At 52.9% G+C, this 16533-nt stretch overlaps 1 protein-coding gene across 1 annotated transcript; it reads right to left on the bottom strand.

The window, feature by feature from the left end:
- Positions 1 to 1221: 1221 nt before the first annotated feature.
- A3GALT2 (alpha 1,3-galactosyltransferase 2) lies at positions 1222 to 14583 on the bottom strand. Its single transcript, XM_033227206.1, is given in 6 exon segments — positions 1222 to 1277; positions 1280 to 1902; positions 5079 to 5216; positions 5774 to 5863; positions 6076 to 6159; positions 14561 to 14583. Coding segments are annotated over 6 exon segments (1014 nt in total).
- Between the last annotated feature and the right edge of the window lie 1950 nt (positions 14584 to 16533).

The following is a 16533-nucleotide window of genomic DNA, read 5'->3' as shown; positions in this document are numbered from 1 at the left end:
TGGTGCGATCTTGGCTCACTACAACCTTCGCCTTCCGGGTTCGAGTGATTCTCGTGCCTCAGCCTCCCGAGTAGTTGGGATTACAGGTGTGCGCCACCACACCCTGCTAAGTTTTGTATTTTTAGTAGAGATGGGGTTTCATCATGTTGGCCAGGCTGGTCTCAGACTCCTGACCTCGTGATCTGTGTGTCTCAGCCTCCCAAAGTGCTGGGATTACAGGCATGAGCCACTATGCCCAGCCTGAATGTGGTATTTTAGTTTAGATATAGGGTGGTAAAGCTTTAGTATGCGTAAAATTGTATCTAAGCTTGTGTGTAAGAGTGCATCTGGTTATAGTTTATAGAAGCACGATCACTAACCCCGATTGACATTATCTTATATGGAGATATATCTAGAGTCACTTATTTTTTCAGGGAATATAGTGACTCCGGTAAGGGACGTGGGGAGCTGTGTTTTTTGTTTTGACATCTATATGCTGTCAGTCAGGGTTTTGTGAAATTATGCTGGCAAAGGAAAGGAGCAAACATGGCTTCTTATGTTTGCTACTTTGTCTCAGTACAGGAATAATTTATCATAATATTACCGAAATATGTACAAACCATGCTTATGGGCAGGGGAGGTAAAAGGGCAGAGCCAATGACGGGGTGCCACCTGTATTTCTTCCTGTAGCTCCTGCCCAGACATCCCGAGGGGCCAGCCACGCCTCTCCAGCTGCTGACATCACAGGGACTCAGACCCTCTGTGTCCTTGGGCAGTTATGTTTCCTCTTTGTGTCTCAGTCTCCTCATTTAAAAAGTGGGGGGTGCAGATGGGACTAAAACATCTCCAGAGGCACCAGCTGCATTCTGCAGGCTCAGGGGTGAAAGGTCTACAGGCTGATCGCTCGAGGCATTACTGCAGTTGTGCCTCGCTCACTGCTAAGCTAAGGGAAGAGGATTTTTCTCTTGAACCGAGGAGCTCCCCAAAGGCGAGGAGCTCCTCCTCCTACTCCCACTCCCACGGACGGGCGCACACGAAGCGGGTAGGGCTTTTGCATCCAGTATCTCTCTGCCCTCCAGAGCGCCATCAGCGTCCAGAAGGGCCCTGCCCGGTTTCAGGATCTCTTCTCTCGTGACTCCCACTCCGTACCTTCCCCAGGCCAAAGACGCCCGGAGCGGGAGCTGGGCCGGGCCAGCTGGGCCCGCGGAAGAGTCGGAGGTACAGGAGCCGGCGGCGGCGGCGCTAGTCCCGCAGCAGCCGGTACTCCTTGGGGGCCCAGAGCAGTCGTGGGCGGCGGATCTCGGGCCGAGGTCCGGGCTCCAGCAGAACTCGGGCGACAGCACCTTGGCGGGCTTGTGCAGCCAGACGAACTTGTTGAGGTGGCTCTCGTGGTGCCAGCGCGCCTCCAGGCCGCGCGCGCGGTCCCAGGCCAGGCCCCGCGCACAGTGCACCGTCAGGTCGCGCAGCGCCGCCACGCTGCCCCCGAACACCGCCGCGTGGTAGTAGAAGTAGCCCTCGCCCCGCGCCATCACGGCGGCCGAATGCGCGTCGCGCTCGAAGGGCAGCAGCCACCGCAGCCAGTGGTAGTGCCAGGAGTGCAGCTGCGCCACCGACTCGGCCAGCGCCTCGGGCCCAAAGGTGCCGCTAAAGCGCTGGTCCACGTCCATGCAGAACACGAAGCGCGCTTCGCGGCCCAGCAGCCCGCCCAGCGCCGCGTGCAACGTGCGCATGCGCGCCATAGACACGTCCTGCCAGCGCCGGTCGCGCACCACGCGCTCCACGCGCAGCCGCCGTCCCGGGCCCAGCGCCACGCGGGGCACCGCTCCCGGCCGCTCGGTGAACACGTAGTACACCACTCTCTGGCCCGCCATGAAGTGCTGCTCCGCCGTCTCCAGGAAGCGCTCCAGGTACTTCTCCAGGTACCTAAGGGCACGGGGCCACGGTCAGCCTGAGAGTGAAGCCAGGTGGGGCCGGCTTCCCCACCCCACCTCACCCCCACCCCCACCCCACCTCACCCCCCCCCACCGCACCCTCACCCCCCCCCACCGCACCCTTACCCCACCTCATCCCACCCCACCTCACCCCCACCCCCACCGCACCCTCACCCCCACCCCACCCTTACCCCACCTCATCCCACCCCACCTCACCCCCACCCCCACCCCTGCCCCACCCAGCTCTCACCCCACCCGTCACCCCCACCTCACACCACCCAACCCTCACCCCAGCCTAACCTCACCCCACTCCAGCCTCACCCCTACCCCTACCTCAGCCCACCCAACCCAAGCTCACCCCCGCCTCACCCCCACTGCCGCCCCACCCAACCCTCACCCCCACCCCACTCCCACCCCAACCTCGCCCCACCCCCACCCCAACCTCACTTCACCTCACCCCTACTGCACCCCAACCTCACCCACCTCACCCCCACCCCAACCTTACCCCCACCCCACCAGTGCTGCCTGGTCCTCCCCACACCCGGCCTTGAACTCCAGACCCTCCAGCCCTAGCATCTTTCAACTTAGATGGGGCAGGGCGGGTTGGACTGAAGATGCTTGCAAATTGCCTGCCAATCCTGCCTCATACTGGCCCTTTGGAGGACTGGCAGCATTTCTCTCTTTAGAGTGCTGAGCCTCCATTTAAAAGCCCCAGAACTTGGGTGCTGCCATGAGTGAGGAAGCCCGAGCTGGCCCCATCAGTCTTCAGCAGTTGGTCTCCCAGCTGAGACCCAGGTATTTGAGAGCATGAGAAGAGGAGCCCTTCCTGCTGAACCCTGTCTGAATTACTGACACACAGAATTGTTATTATTAGTGAGATACAGTTTTGCTCCTGTTGCCCAGGCTGGAGTGCAGTGGCGCCATCTCAGCCCACTACAACCTCTGCCTCCCGGCTTCAAGCGATTCTCCTGCCTCAGGCTCCCGAGTAGCTGGGATTACAAGTGGCCACCACCATGTCCGGCTGATTTTTTGTATTTTTAGTAGAAGTGGGGTTTCACCATGTTGGCCAGGCTGGTCTCGAACGCCTGACCTCAGGTGATCCACCTGCCTCGGCCTTCCAAACTGCTGGGATTACAGGCATAAGCTACTGCGCCTGGCCTTCCACAGAATTATTTTATGAGCTATAATAATAAGCTATTTTAAGTCACTGTCTTTCACTGTATAGATAACGAGGCCACCTGGAATATTGTATGAACAGACCTTGGGATCCTAGGATTTTAAAATAATAGTAATAGTGCCTAATAATACTTTGAACTTTTATCATGTGGCAGCCACTGCTTTCTAAGTCAATGTGCATTGTCTCATCTAAAGAGCGTTAGAAACTTGTATGTGCCATTGGTAAGTGCTTGAGCCAGGATTTGAACCCAGCGTGGCCCTAGAACCTGTACCTTTACTTGCACTTGCTCTATTCCTGGTGACTGGGAAGTGGGAATCAGAGACTTAGGCAATCTCAGCATCTAGGAGTGTTGGACTCAGAATCTTGGAGCTCAGGACCTCAGTATCCCAGAATTTTCTGTACCTTGAGATTGTCTGACCCCTGGGGCTGGGGCAGGAATGCCCTAGTCAGCATGGGTGATGGAAGTGGGAGCACCAAGGCCCTGGGAGAGGTCAAGGCCCAAGTAGCCCAACAGTTCTGCCCACCTGGTCCACGGGTCAACCCTTGGTCCTTTTCAGCCCCTTGCCTGTCAGTGGCACTCCTTGCTTTCTCTCCCTTGTAGGATGTGGGGGACGGTGTTCGAGGAGCCTTGAACAGTTGTATGGGGTATCTGGTGACAAAATTCCTTCCCCATCCTTTTGAGTATCTCTTCCTGAATGGGAGGTTCTCACCACCTTCCCAAAGCCACTAGTTCCGTTTTTAGAAATGCTTCTTTTAGTTGCCCAAAACTAGGTTATGGGATGTGACTGCCACTGTCAGCCAAGAGTCCCCTTCGTGTCAATTGAGGAAGGTGGACACCCAGCTTAGGCACTCCTGTCATCCGTAGTGGGGAGGTCAGTGTTCCTGACATTTCTTCTCTTTTTTTTTTTTTTTTTTTTTTTTTTTTGAGACGGAGTCTCGCTCTGTCGCCCAGGCTGGAGTGCAGTGGCCGGATCTCAGCTCACTGCAAGCTCCGCCTCCCGGGTTTACGCCATTCTCTCGCCTCAGCCTCCCGAGTAGCTGGGACTACAGGCGCCCGCCATCTCGCCCGGCTAATTTTTTGTATTTTTTTTAGTAGAGACGGGGTTTCACCGTGTTAGCCAGGATGGTCTCGATCTCCTGACCTCGTGATCCGCCCGTCTCGGCCTCCCAAAGTGCTGGGATTACAGGCTTGAGCCACCGCGCCCGGCCGACATTTCTTCTCTTGACCTCCTTTCCTGTAGTGATTCGGGCCTGTGCCCTCCACAGTCACCTGTTCCCTCCAGTCACCTGTTCCCATGGCTACTCCCTCGACTTGGTCTTCACCAATGTCTGTCCCACTCTGTAAGGACCTCGTTCTTCTAGCTCACTTACTGTGATTACCATCCCCAACCCAAAACAGTCCTACCTCACTGAATCTCTAATCTGGTGACCCTGCCACTTTCTCAGTATTTGTCACCCCCCCTTCCTCTCTTCACTTCCCTCTGCCCAGTTCAGATTCACTCCCTTGCAATCCTTCAGCTCCCCAGCCCCTCTCCCTTCATCAGACTTGCTTGGCACCTGCCCCCCGCAATCCTGGGTACGTGCACCTGAGCTGCTGACCTCCAATGGGCCCCTACTGCAGTGAATCATCCCTCTACTTACCCAGTCACACTCCCCTCCTCTCACCACTCTCACCTGAAAGATATCATCATTTTCTCACTACAAAACTAGTGTCTCCAGATGGATCAGCCCCAGCCCCTAGGCAGGTCCCTTCCAGATGTGGTTCTAGAACAGCCCTGGCTGCCTGTGTTGGGTGGGCTCTACCAGGGAGGAGGAGAAGGGTGGTCGGTCCTGTGCTCACCTGGGGGTGTGGGGCAAGAAGTGCTGTCTTTGCTTCTCGCTTCACTTTGGGATCCCATGGCACGGGGGAGCAGGGTCCCCGCCCCCTCCATTACATGCACACCCTTCCCACTCACAGCTTTGACAGCACTGCTCCCCTTCCCAGGCCTTACCTGCCTACAGCAAAGACAGTCAGCCCAATGGTGAGGTTCTGCTGTGTAGCCTCTTGCTTGGCCACATCTGGGTCGAAAGTGCCATCCCAAATAATGGGAGCCCCCCAGGGGGTACAGGTCAGAACTTCAGGCCGGGCCCTGGCCAGGGCAGGGATGGGAAATGGCTCCATTCATCCACCCACTTGGTGCGTGTTCACTACCACCTCCCCAGTGCTGAGCCCTAGGGACCCGTAGACCGATGAGACCTAGTTGCTGCCCCTGGAAGCCTCCAGCTCAGAGCAACACAGAGGACTGGGAGACGTGTGGCCCGATGGGGCTGCTGGGCTTGGTGGCAGAGTGCCTGACTCTGCTGGGGTGGGAGACGTGTGGCCCGATGGGGCTGCTGGGCTTGGTGGCAGAGTGCCTGACTCTGCTGGGGTGGGAGACGTGTGGCCCGATGGGGCTGCTGGGCTTGGTGGCAGAGTGCCTGACTCTGCTGGGGTGGGAGACGTGTGGCCCGATGGGGCTGCTGGGCTTGGTGGCAGAGTGCCTGACTCTGCTGGGGTGGGAGACGTGTGGCCCGATGGGGCTGCTGGGCTTGGTGGCAGAGTGCCTGACTCTGCTGGGGTGGGAGATGTGTGGAGGGCAGGGACATGGGGCAGAGCTCCATAGGGTTTGGGGGTGCCCTTGGAGTAGGAGGGATGGGAGCTTCTTACCAGGGATGCAGGGCACCTGTGAACTTGTCTCTCAGCAGGGACATTGTGGCAGAAGGGCAGACGCCCATGGGGATGAGGGCTTCCAGATGCCTGTGGCGGGTTGTGGTGGGAGGGGGGCAGCCGTGAGAAGCATGTCAGCCTGGCCAGGAGCCCTCTGGCTTTGCTTCTTACAAGGAGAGAGAGCTCACAAGGACACTTGAGCTGAGCTAGCTTCTGCCCTCCATCCCTCAAGGAGGCACTTAGATCCCTTTTAAACCTGAATCTGTGGTCCCACCTCAAGTGCTGGGGAAAGGGGCTTGTACCTGAATTTAGGGAGGCCATACAGAAACAGGCCTAAGAGGCCAAGTGCAAGTAGGATCTGCCGCCAGAAGATTCTCTTCCAGGCCCTGGGGGCGGGAAGGGGGCATCAGTAACTCATTTATATTATAGACAAATATTTATATGCACACATACATGAAAAGTCTTTCCTACTTCTGGCCACCCAGTTCCTCTGCATGAAGGTAGCCAGTGTTACCAGTTTCTTGTGCAGGGGCATGAACTTGGGCAGGTTGGGGGGATAATAACATTTAGGGGTTGGGGTACTTATCCTGGGTGGAAGGTGGGACTGACCTTGGACAGGAGAGGCCAGGAGAGGATGCACAGGTGTTTGTGGCTCCATGACTGGGAGTGTTTTTTTTTTGTTTGTTTTGTTTTTTTTAAGAGACAGCCTCACTCTGTCACCCAGGCTGAAGTCTTGTGGTGTGATCACAGCTCACTGCAGCCTTGAATTCCTGGGCTCAAGCTATCCTCCCGCCTCAGCCTCCTGTGTAGCTGGGACTGTAGACACCTAATTTTTTTGTTTTTTTTTTAAGAGATGGAGTCTTGCTATGTTGCCCAGGCTTGTCTCCACCTTGGCTCAAACAATCTTCCTGTGTCAGTCACTGGGAGTTAAGAGCTGTCTGGGACTTAGAGAAGAGTTACTGGGCTGGCTGTGGTCAGAGACCAGGTGTCTGTGGTGGCTGCAGTCACCAGGCCAGGTGAACTCCTCCAAGAGGAGCTCAGCAGCCCACTTCCTGGCTCAAAAGAGGTGGGCTTTGGGATTTGTCCACAGTTCATTGTTTTCCAGGAAGGGCCCCAAATGCCGAGAATCTTAATAAGCTCCTTCTGGGGAGCTCACTCCACTGTCCTCCCACCTTCCTGAGTACTCACATATCTAGGGCAACTGCAGCCACACAGTAAGGAGCACAGACGCAGGGGCCGGAGCCCTGGGTTCGAATCCCAGCTCCACCACTCATTAGCTGTGTGACCCTGGGGCAAGGTCTGGTCCTCTGCACATCAGTCTCATCTATAGGATGGGGTGATAACACCTGCCTTAGGGCTGTCATTGCCTTCACACAAGCTAATTGATGAGAACAAGGTCTCTCATGTTGCGATAGTTCACTCAGCTTTAGCTAGTGATGACCATTCTTCCTGAACACACCCGGATCATCCCCTGGGCAGCCTTCTCACTCCACTCCCATCCATCCTTCCTTCCTCCCTTCTTTTTTTTTTTTTTTGAGACAGATCCTCACTCTGTAGCCCAGGCTAGCGTGCAATGGCACAATCTCAGCTCACTGCAACCTCTGCCTCCTGGGTTCAAGTGATTCTCCTTCCTCAGCCTCCCGAATAGCTGGGATTACAGGTGTCCACCACCTTGCCTGGCTAATTTTTGTATTTTTAGTAGAGATGTGGCTTCGCCATGTTGGCCAGGCTGGTCTCAAACTCCTGACCTCAGGTGATCTACCCGCCTTGGCCTCCCAAAGTGCTAGGATTATAGGCATGAGCCACCACGCCTGGCCTACAAATCCTTTCAAAATCTGGCTCCCCTGGTCTGTTTCAAGAAGCCTGCCAACCTCAGACCCTCCTGCCCCTGACTCTCCTGCTGCCCCACGTAACCGTTCCTTAGCAGGTGTGTCTAGTCAAGAGTGCTGCGAACTGCCTTGCAGGTGTGTGGATCCACCTGGGCACTGTCTCCGAGCACAGCCCCTCCTCCAGTTCACTGCGCCAAGCCAGAAACCTGGGTGCACCCTGACCCCTCCTGCTCTGCACCTGCTCTCTGCTTTCAGTCCCAGGTTTACCTGGTCTCCTTGATCTCTGCTCCTCCTGCTCTTCCCCGTGCCCCACAGTGACCCTGGCCTGCTCCTCTGTCACGGGATCATTGCAGCAGCACTCTTCATGCTCCTGGTCACTTCCTCCACAGCCCCAGAGTCATCTCATAACAAGTCAACCTGCCTTAACAGTTTCCATGTCACACAAACAGGTAAATCCTCAAAGAAGAAGTGCATTTAGTAGGCAAATATATGGAAAAATGTTCACTCTCACTGGTAATCAAAGATATACAAATTAGAACAAGGTGGTATGTTTTGCCTAAAAAATGAGCACTTTAAAAAAAAGATATAATGGGGCTGGGAGGGGCTTGTGCATGTAATCCCAGTGTTTTGGGAGGTCAAGGCAGGAGAATTGCTTGAGGCCAGGAGTTTGAGATCAGCCTGGGCAACAGAGCAAGACCCTGCCTCTGCAAAAAATTAAAAAATTAGCCAGAGTTGGGCGCAGTGGCTCATGCCCGTAATCCCAGCACTTTGGGAGGCCAAGCGAGTGGATCACGAGGTCAAGAGATCGAGACCATCCTGGCCAACATGGGGAAACCCCGTCCCTACTAAAAATACAAAAATTAACTGGCCATGGTGGCGCACATCTGTAGTCCCAGCTACTCAGGTGGGTGAGGCAGGAGAATCGCTTGAACTTGGGAGGCGGAGGTTGCAGTGAGCTGAGATTGTGCCACTGCAGTCCAGCCTGGCGACAGAGCAAGACCTTGTCTCAAAAAAACAAACACAAAACAAAAAAAATTAGCCAGATGGTATGCACCTGTAGTTCCAGCTATTCAGGAGGCTGAGGCAGGAAGATCGCTTGATCCCAGGAGTTACAGGTTACAGTGAGCTATGATCATGCCACTGGACTCCAGCCTGGCTGACAGAGGTAGACTCTGTCTTGATTTAAAAAATAAAAGGCATAATGAGAATAGCTAAGCTGCAAGAATGCAGTGAGATCGGCGCTGTTACACTTGCTGGTGGGAGTGTAAATTGCTACAGCCGTTTGGAAAGCTACTTAGCTATGTGAATTGAAAGTGTTCAATATTCATCCACTTTGATTCAGTAATTCCCAGCTTCTGGGAATCTGTTCAAAGGAGATAATCTTCAGAATGAGAAAAGTTTATGCATAAAGATGTTCATCAGTTTCTGTTAAGTCGTGCATTCAACATCTATTTATTGGACACAAGCTCAGCATCGAACACTGTGCTAAGTCAGGGATTCAGAGGGGAATGGGACACAGACCCTGTCTTCAGGGTGTGGAGGCAGGAAGATGTGGGTGTGGTGGGTGAGGGAGTGAGGGAGTGGGTCACATGACAGACTGAAGACAGATGTGTGGAACACGGCACAATGAATGCTGTGATTGGGAGCAATGCCGGGTGCTGTGAGGCAAATTGGAGGGTAGCACCTGAGCCTTGGTAGATGAAGAGGTCGTTGGGGCCTCCTGGAGGAGGAGTTGACTTCTAAGCTAGGACCTAAAAAATTATTAATAGAAGTTCTTCAGGTGAAGAAGGCGTGGAAAGGGAAGAGAGGTCCATGGAAAAGAAACAACAGTGTGCAAAAGTGAGGAAGCCTCACTCCTGGAATGTCTGTGGAACTGCAGGGTGGAGGGTAGTAGCAGATGAGAAGGGAGGGATGAGGCTGCAGAGGTGAGCTGGGGCCAAGTCACCCGGGGCCCATGTTTTAGGCCCAGGGAATTGGACTTCATCTTGAGGGTCATGGGGAGCCCTGAAAGGTATTTCCTCTGGGAGTGTGAATCAGTCAGATTGTTATTTGAAAAAAGAAAACCTCCACAAACCCTGAAGTAGTCCAGCTGCAATCTGGAGCCTGGCCATGGTGAGGTGGCAGGGAGGAGACTGCTGGAGGCAGGAAGATGAGTTAGGTGCCAGCCCCTGGGAGGTATTAGGGGCAACACCAGGGAGTTGGCCAGCTGGATGGAGAGGAATAGGTGGTGAGGGGCTGTCGGGGAGGGCACATGGGCAAGACTTGGCCATGGATTAGAGGGATGGGGCTGGGGGACCAGAAAGGAGAAGATGCCTGGTTGTCTGGTTGGAGGAAGGGAGCTGGAGCCCAGAAGGCAGGCAGGCTCAGGAGAAAGTTCTGGGATTTACCAGGAGGGCAGGGATGTCATGGAGGAGAGGGAGAGAGGACAGAGGGAGAGGAGGCCAGGGCCGAGGTGGGAGTGGGAGGAAGACTGAGCAGGTAGAGGACTTAGGGACAGGCACATGGGTTGGGTGGGAGTGGGGCTGTCTTTCCAGAAGTCGGGCTGTAAGGAGGAAAGAGATGGGTGGCAACTGGAGGGCACGGGGTGGTTGTATTAATGGGTGCGTGCTTGTTTCCCTTACACAAGCAAGACTTGAGCTTGGTCGAATGCTGCCTGGAAAACACCCATGGAGAAGGCGTTTTGGGTCACAGGGGGAGGCATTATCTGAGCTGCTCAAATACAACTGAAGAAGGCTCTAGTGTCTAGCCGAAGGGACTGGCTAAATAAATGTGTTAGGAAGACTCTGCAGTCATATAGAAAAATTCTCACACAGGAACATTAAAGGAAGAAAGCAGGATCTAAAATTGATGTGCACCCTGATTACAATTAGCAAGAATAAAAACATGCACCAGAAAATAAGACTAAAAGGAAGAATGTGCAATAAAATTAGTGTCTTATTTTCTCTGTAATTGTCTTTAATGTATTTACAGTATGTTGCTTCTTTAATGAAGGAAAAATTCAAAGTTAGCAATTTACACACACACAAAATTTAGGTTATTTTGTGGCTTCTTGCTGACTGCAGTACACCGTCCACATCTCTTAACCATGCCTGAGAAGCCTTCCAAGTCCAGCCCCTCCACCGTAACACTGTCAGTGCCCACAGCCCCTGGCCAGCTTGCCTGCAGCTAGGAACGGAGACTCTGCGGTGACTAGTCCCAGGATGTTCCTGTAGCCTTCTCTGAAAAAGCAAACTAATGCAACAACCTCAGGGTTCGTTAGTGGGGAACTGGACGAATGAATTAGGCATATCTATACAGGTTGGTTATCCTTTATCCAAAAGTTTGTACCAAAAGTGTTTTGGATTTTAGACTTTTTTGGAGTTTTGAATATTTGCATTGTATTTACTGACTAAGTATCCCTAATCTGGAAATCTGAAATTCAGAATGCTCCAGTGGGAGCATTTCCTTTGAATGTCCTGTCGGTGCTCAAAAAGTTTTGGATTTTAGAGGGTTTAGGATTTCAGATTTTTGGATGAGGGGTACTCAACTTGTATAATGGAGATCAACATGGCTATTGAAAAGGGTGAGGTAGATTTATATGTACTCTCTGGAAAAGAGACCCTAATGTGTTAAGGTGAAAAGAAAGGAACAACTAATATGGAGAGGTAGACCTTGCTTCTGGCAGCGTGTAGCACCTGTGCCTGTGTACCCGAGCCTTTGCAGTCATGTAGGGCCGCATCTTTCATGATGTGTAGAAAGAGATCTGGAATAGCATCATCCAGTGGAAGTATAATGTGAGCCACATATGTAATTTAAACATTTCTAGTAGCCACATTAAAACAGTGAAACAGGTGTAAATTTGGATGTGCTGGGTTAAATAAAAGTATTGTTACAAATAATTTAATTCCCCACATGCAGTCCATCAGCAAACCCTGTGGGTGCTCCCACTCACTGTCCTCCGTCCCCCCACTCACTCTTCCCCCATCCTCCCATTCACTCTCCCCATCCTGTGTTCTCAGCGATTGATCCCAGTGAGCCAAGTGGGACCCTTGCTTTCTCTCCTGACAGCCAAGTTGTTGCTTTTGCCTCCTCCCTAGTGCCCAAAACTTCCCTCCTGGCCTCCCTCACTGTCCTATTCATGCCTCCTTGTTTCTAATCTGGATTCCTATAACAGTCTCTTGACCCTACCTCCCGGTCTCCATCTTTTACTCTTCACCATGAAGTCTCCTAGGCTTCCGCACCTCTGTATTCCACTCTGATTGCTCTCTTCCTCCCATCAGCTAACAAGCTCTGCATCATTCCTCAGCACCCAGCTTCCTGCTGTCTGAAACCGGCCTTGACATCTCCTCCTCTTAGGTCCCTCCCCCAGGTTGTGCCTCTGTCCCTTTCCCAGACCTCTCCTCTAGTACCTGCCAAGCGATGCTAGGGACTGTCTGCCCCACTAGGCTCGAAGTTTCTGTTTCGCCAGCCTTTATATTCCTGGTGCCAAATCCCAGAGCCTGCCTTATAATTCATGCTATTGATAAGTATTTGTTCAGCAAATGAATGAAACAATGAATGAGTTATTTGTGTTCATTCTCTCTTCCAAGTGAACTGGTACTCCTTTGCTGAAAACTCCATTTTCTTCAGGATTAAGTCTGCACTCCTTACGCATAATGCCAGACACTTACTGAGACGGATACTTGGCCAAATGTATTTTGTGCCTGTCCTGTTAAAGGCACACCACAGCCCCTTGAAGGAGATGCTGTACTTATCTCTACTTTACACATGAGGAAACTGAGGCTTAGAAAGGTTAATTCACTGGCTTAGGGTTGCAGTTGCTCAGGGGAGAAAGCAGGGGTCCATTTGGGTCACTGGGATCAACCGCTGAGAACATAGAAGGAAAGATCAAGGAAATGCAAACTGCAACTTGAGAAGCACTGAGTTGGGACAGCCAGGTGAACACTGCTGTCCAGGGGACACACAATACCTGAGGGCAGCACTTAGCAAGGGGGCTGGGCCAGGGTCACTGTGTGAGAGAGGACACGCAGAGGCCTGGAGTGGATCTCAGTGACATCTCACCTCTGCAAGGCTGGGTGGCCTCACTGGTGTGAATCAGATGCACCACATCTTCTTTTAGGAGTAGGTTTGGTTCCCTCCGTCTTTGCTACACACATAACTGACTCAGGTGGGGCCTGGTTTTCATTTTCTTCCATAAAGGGAAAATTAAAGTACAGAAAGTGAAAAGAACTACCCAGAGTCCTGTAGGCCAGTGGTGCACCTGCACACGTGGCCTGCACTCCAGCAGCAGGAGAGGAGGCAGCACATGGGGCGTTCGTTCTTGCCTGGGGGCTCCCTGTCAGCTCAGGGTCCTGCCAGCCATTCCCTGCCTTCTGGGACACCAGGCTTTCCATTCCCTAGTTCTACCCTCTGGGGATCAACTAATCAGTTTGTTTCTCCTCCAGTAAGTATCCGTGTTTTTTTTTTTTTTTGAGATGGAGTCTTGCTCTGTCGCCCAGGCTGGAGTATAGTGGCCGGATCTCAGCTCACTGCAAGCTCCGCCTCCCGGGTTTACGCCATTCTCCTGCCTCAGCCTCCCGAGTAGCTGGGACTACAGATGCCCGCCACCTCGCCCGGCTAGTTTTTTGTATTTTTAGTAGAGACGGGGTTTCACCGTGTTAGCCAGGATGGTCTCGATCTCCTGACCTCGTGATCCGCCCGTCTGGGCCTCCCAAAGTGCTGGGATTACAGACTTGAGCCTCCGTGCCCGGCCAGTATCCATGTTCTTTAGGTGAAAAGCCTACTGCAAGTTTTCAGGGCGCACCTTCAATAGGCATTTGCCGTTTCTGTTTTTTATACTTTTCACCAAGGCATTTGCGCAGGGGGTAAGGTGTGGGCTTGGGCTTTGAGTAGAACTGTCAGATTCCCCAGCCAGAGCTTCCAGCATGGCATTTGGGCTCTATTTGACCTGGGCCTAGCTCAACCCTGAGGCTCATCTCACAAGGTTCTCAGCCCTGTTATTTCTCCCTGTGGGCTTGGCTGCTTCCCTTCCCACTCTGTTGAGCTCGTCTGAGCTCCTGGATGGTTGGCTGCAGCTGGGCTCCTCCAACTCCAAGAAGCCTGGTCAAACCCTGTACTGGGAGCTGGCAAGGCTGCCTCTGGAGGTGCACTGTGGGAGGTATGTGAGGTACTGCGTAAAGTACTACAGGAGCAGGAAAAGGCTGGAGGGCTTTCTCCCCCTCTGTGGCTGTCCCACCCTCTTCACCAGCTTCCTCCCAACCAGGGAAGGGCAAACCGATGCTTATTCTGGGCTCTGGGCCTCAGCCAGGGCACACAGGCAGAGTTGGTCGTGTGAACTCCTGTGGTCAGGCCTGGAAGGGTGCTGAGACCCAGGACTGGGTGGGACCCCAGCTCCTCCTGCCCCTCCTATGCCCCAGCCTGGGAACCCATAGTCTGTGGAGGCCCCTGACCAGCCCACTCCTCCATATTTCTTGTTCAGATTCTACCTGCAGAAGGTGGTCCCTCAAGCTCCACCCTGTGCCCTGTTGCCCACTCTCCTTGGCTTCAAGAAAGGGTTAAAGATCAGCCATTAGGTCTTAAGGGGGCACAGGTTCCTAGTCCTGGACTATCAGTCCTAGTGGAGATAGAGGGAGCCCTCAGTTATAGTCGGGGAGGGAATGTAGCCCGGGTCTCTGCTTTCCAGCTTGCCAAGGGGGTTTGGAGTTAAGGGAAGCAAGGGGAGTCCAGCTTTTCATTGGCTACAAAATCTTGCAGAATACAGCCTTCCCCACCCCTATGTCCATGCACACGGATTGTCTTTCTTCTCCTGGGGCAATGTCCCCTCTTGGAGTCACCTTTCCCCAGGACCGGAGGCCTCAGCTGGTATTCCCGGGCTGGCTCTGGTGCCTCTCCTTGGTACTGTTTTAGCCATCAGACTGGATCCCTCTTAGCTCAGCTGAACCCAGGCTTTCTTCCTCTCCACACCATTGTCCCCACTCACCTGAGTCCCTCCTTGAGAGCCATATGGGGAAGTAGGTAGGATGGCCTGGAGCAGACTTTCCCAGCTCAGAGCCGGGGAAGAAATGGCCTGTTCCTGGAGACCTGGACCAAGCAGCTTCTCCCCCTTTACCTCAGGAGCTGCACTCACAGGAGCAGTCAGGATGGACTGCCTGGGAGGGACCTGCCAGGGGTGCGACCTTTTGGGGGAAGCTGGCCCCAAGGTGGAGTGGGGCTGGCAACCCTTTTGGGACCAATCACCTGGAAGAGGGTGGGTCTGAGTAGGCCAGTTCTGGTTGGCTGGAGGCTCTGTCATTTTGTACAGACTCCTCTTCCCTCCACAGGGGAAGTGTCTTTGGTTCTTGGGAGTGGCTGGGGATCAAGGTATGGTGTTTGCACCCAGGAAAGGCCCTGTTCTGCACGGAACCTCAGCCAGATCTGAAGGGCACTCGGCACCTGTGACCTTGGACAGTTCACCTAGTGGAGCCCTTTACCTTCTCAGTAGAATGGTGTATGTACACCAGTCACCCAGGAGAGAACCACATAAGATCCTGGATGTCGAACCGTTGTGATTTACTCTGGGCAGTGCTTTTTAAAGTTCGAGTTGTGACCTATCTGAGGGTCGTGTCATGAGTTCAGTGGGTCATGACCAAGATTTTAAAAATATGAACAGGAATACAATGGAAAAGAAAATATTCTGTATTGTACATAAGGGTAGGTTTTGTTTCATGAAGTTTGTTTCAGTTGATAGATATTGAAGTGTGTATATGAGGTTGGGAAATATTTCTTTAAATTGTGGATCATGATGGAAATAGGTTTGTGAAACTCAGTGTAAACAACAGGAATAGCAAATGCCTATTGCAGGTGTGTCCTGCAAACTTGCAGTAGGTTGGAGCTTTTCATCTAAAGAAGATGGATACTTACTGGTGTGAATCAGATGCACCGCATCTTTAAGGAGTAGGTTTGGTGTCCTCCGTCTTTGCTACACACATAACTAACTCAGGTGGGGCCTGGTTTCCATTTTCTTCCATAAAGGGAAAATTAAGGTCCAGAAAGTGAAAAGAACTGCCCAGAGTCCTATAGGCCAGTGGTGCACCTGCACACATGGCCTGCACTCCAGCAACAGGAGAGGAGGCAGCACATGGGGCATTCGTTCTTGCCTGGGGGCTCCCGAGGGCTCACTCCCCAATCTCAGCATCCTCCTCCTCCCGTCAGCTCAGGGTCTTGCCAGCCATTCCCTGCCTCCTGGGACACCAGGCTTTCCAGGCCCTAGTTCTACCCTCTGGGGATCAACTAATCAGTGTGTTTCTCCTCCAAGAAAGTTACATTTTCATAGGCTTTCCAGAGGAGTTATTAAGATGTGAGTGTTGGTTCTTGAAAGTTACTTTCAAGTAAGTAATCATCCTTTAGAGATTGTCATTCAGTAGGTTATGGCCTGACCCTCAAACCACCCCCATCTCTGCTTTGTTTTAAAAGTAGAGTTTTTCTGTCACCTCGGTTGGGGGTACAGTGGTGCAATCATAGCTCACTGCAGCCTTGAACTCTCCGGCTCAAGCGATCCTCTGACCTCAGCCTCCAGAATAGCTGGGATTACAGGTACACACCACCTTGCCTATTTTTTAATATTTTTTGTAGATATGAGGTCTCCCTATGTTGCCCAGGTTGGTCTCAAACTCCTGGCCTCAAGCAATCCTCCCACCTCGGCCTCCCCAAAGTGCTGGGTTTACAGATGTGAGCAGCCATAACCTAAATTTTTAACAGGTGGAAATGGTCCCTTAAGGAAAAACCTGATGAAGGGGAAGGAGCAGTGAGGCCAAGCTGCCCTTTTTCCCTTCCCCCATAGATGTGGGGTAGATTTCACTCCACCCAAGAGGGCACGTGGTTATTCTGTGCTTCACCCCCGTCTCATTGCTAACACAGTGCCTGGTTCAGAGGCATGTGGTCAACATAGGCTAACATAGTTAGCAGCATACACGT

This window comes from Trachypithecus francoisi, unplaced genomic scaffold (genome assembly GCF_009764315.1).
Source record: "Trachypithecus francoisi isolate TF-2019V2 unplaced genomic scaffold, Tfra_2.0 Lachesis_group12, whole genome shotgun sequence".
NCBI classification, from domain to species: domain Eukaryota; kingdom Metazoa; phylum Chordata; class Mammalia; order Primates; family Cercopithecidae; genus Trachypithecus; species Trachypithecus francoisi.
The sequence above is the reverse complement of the archived record's forward strand: the minus strand, read 5'-3'. Positions and strand labels throughout refer to the sequence as shown.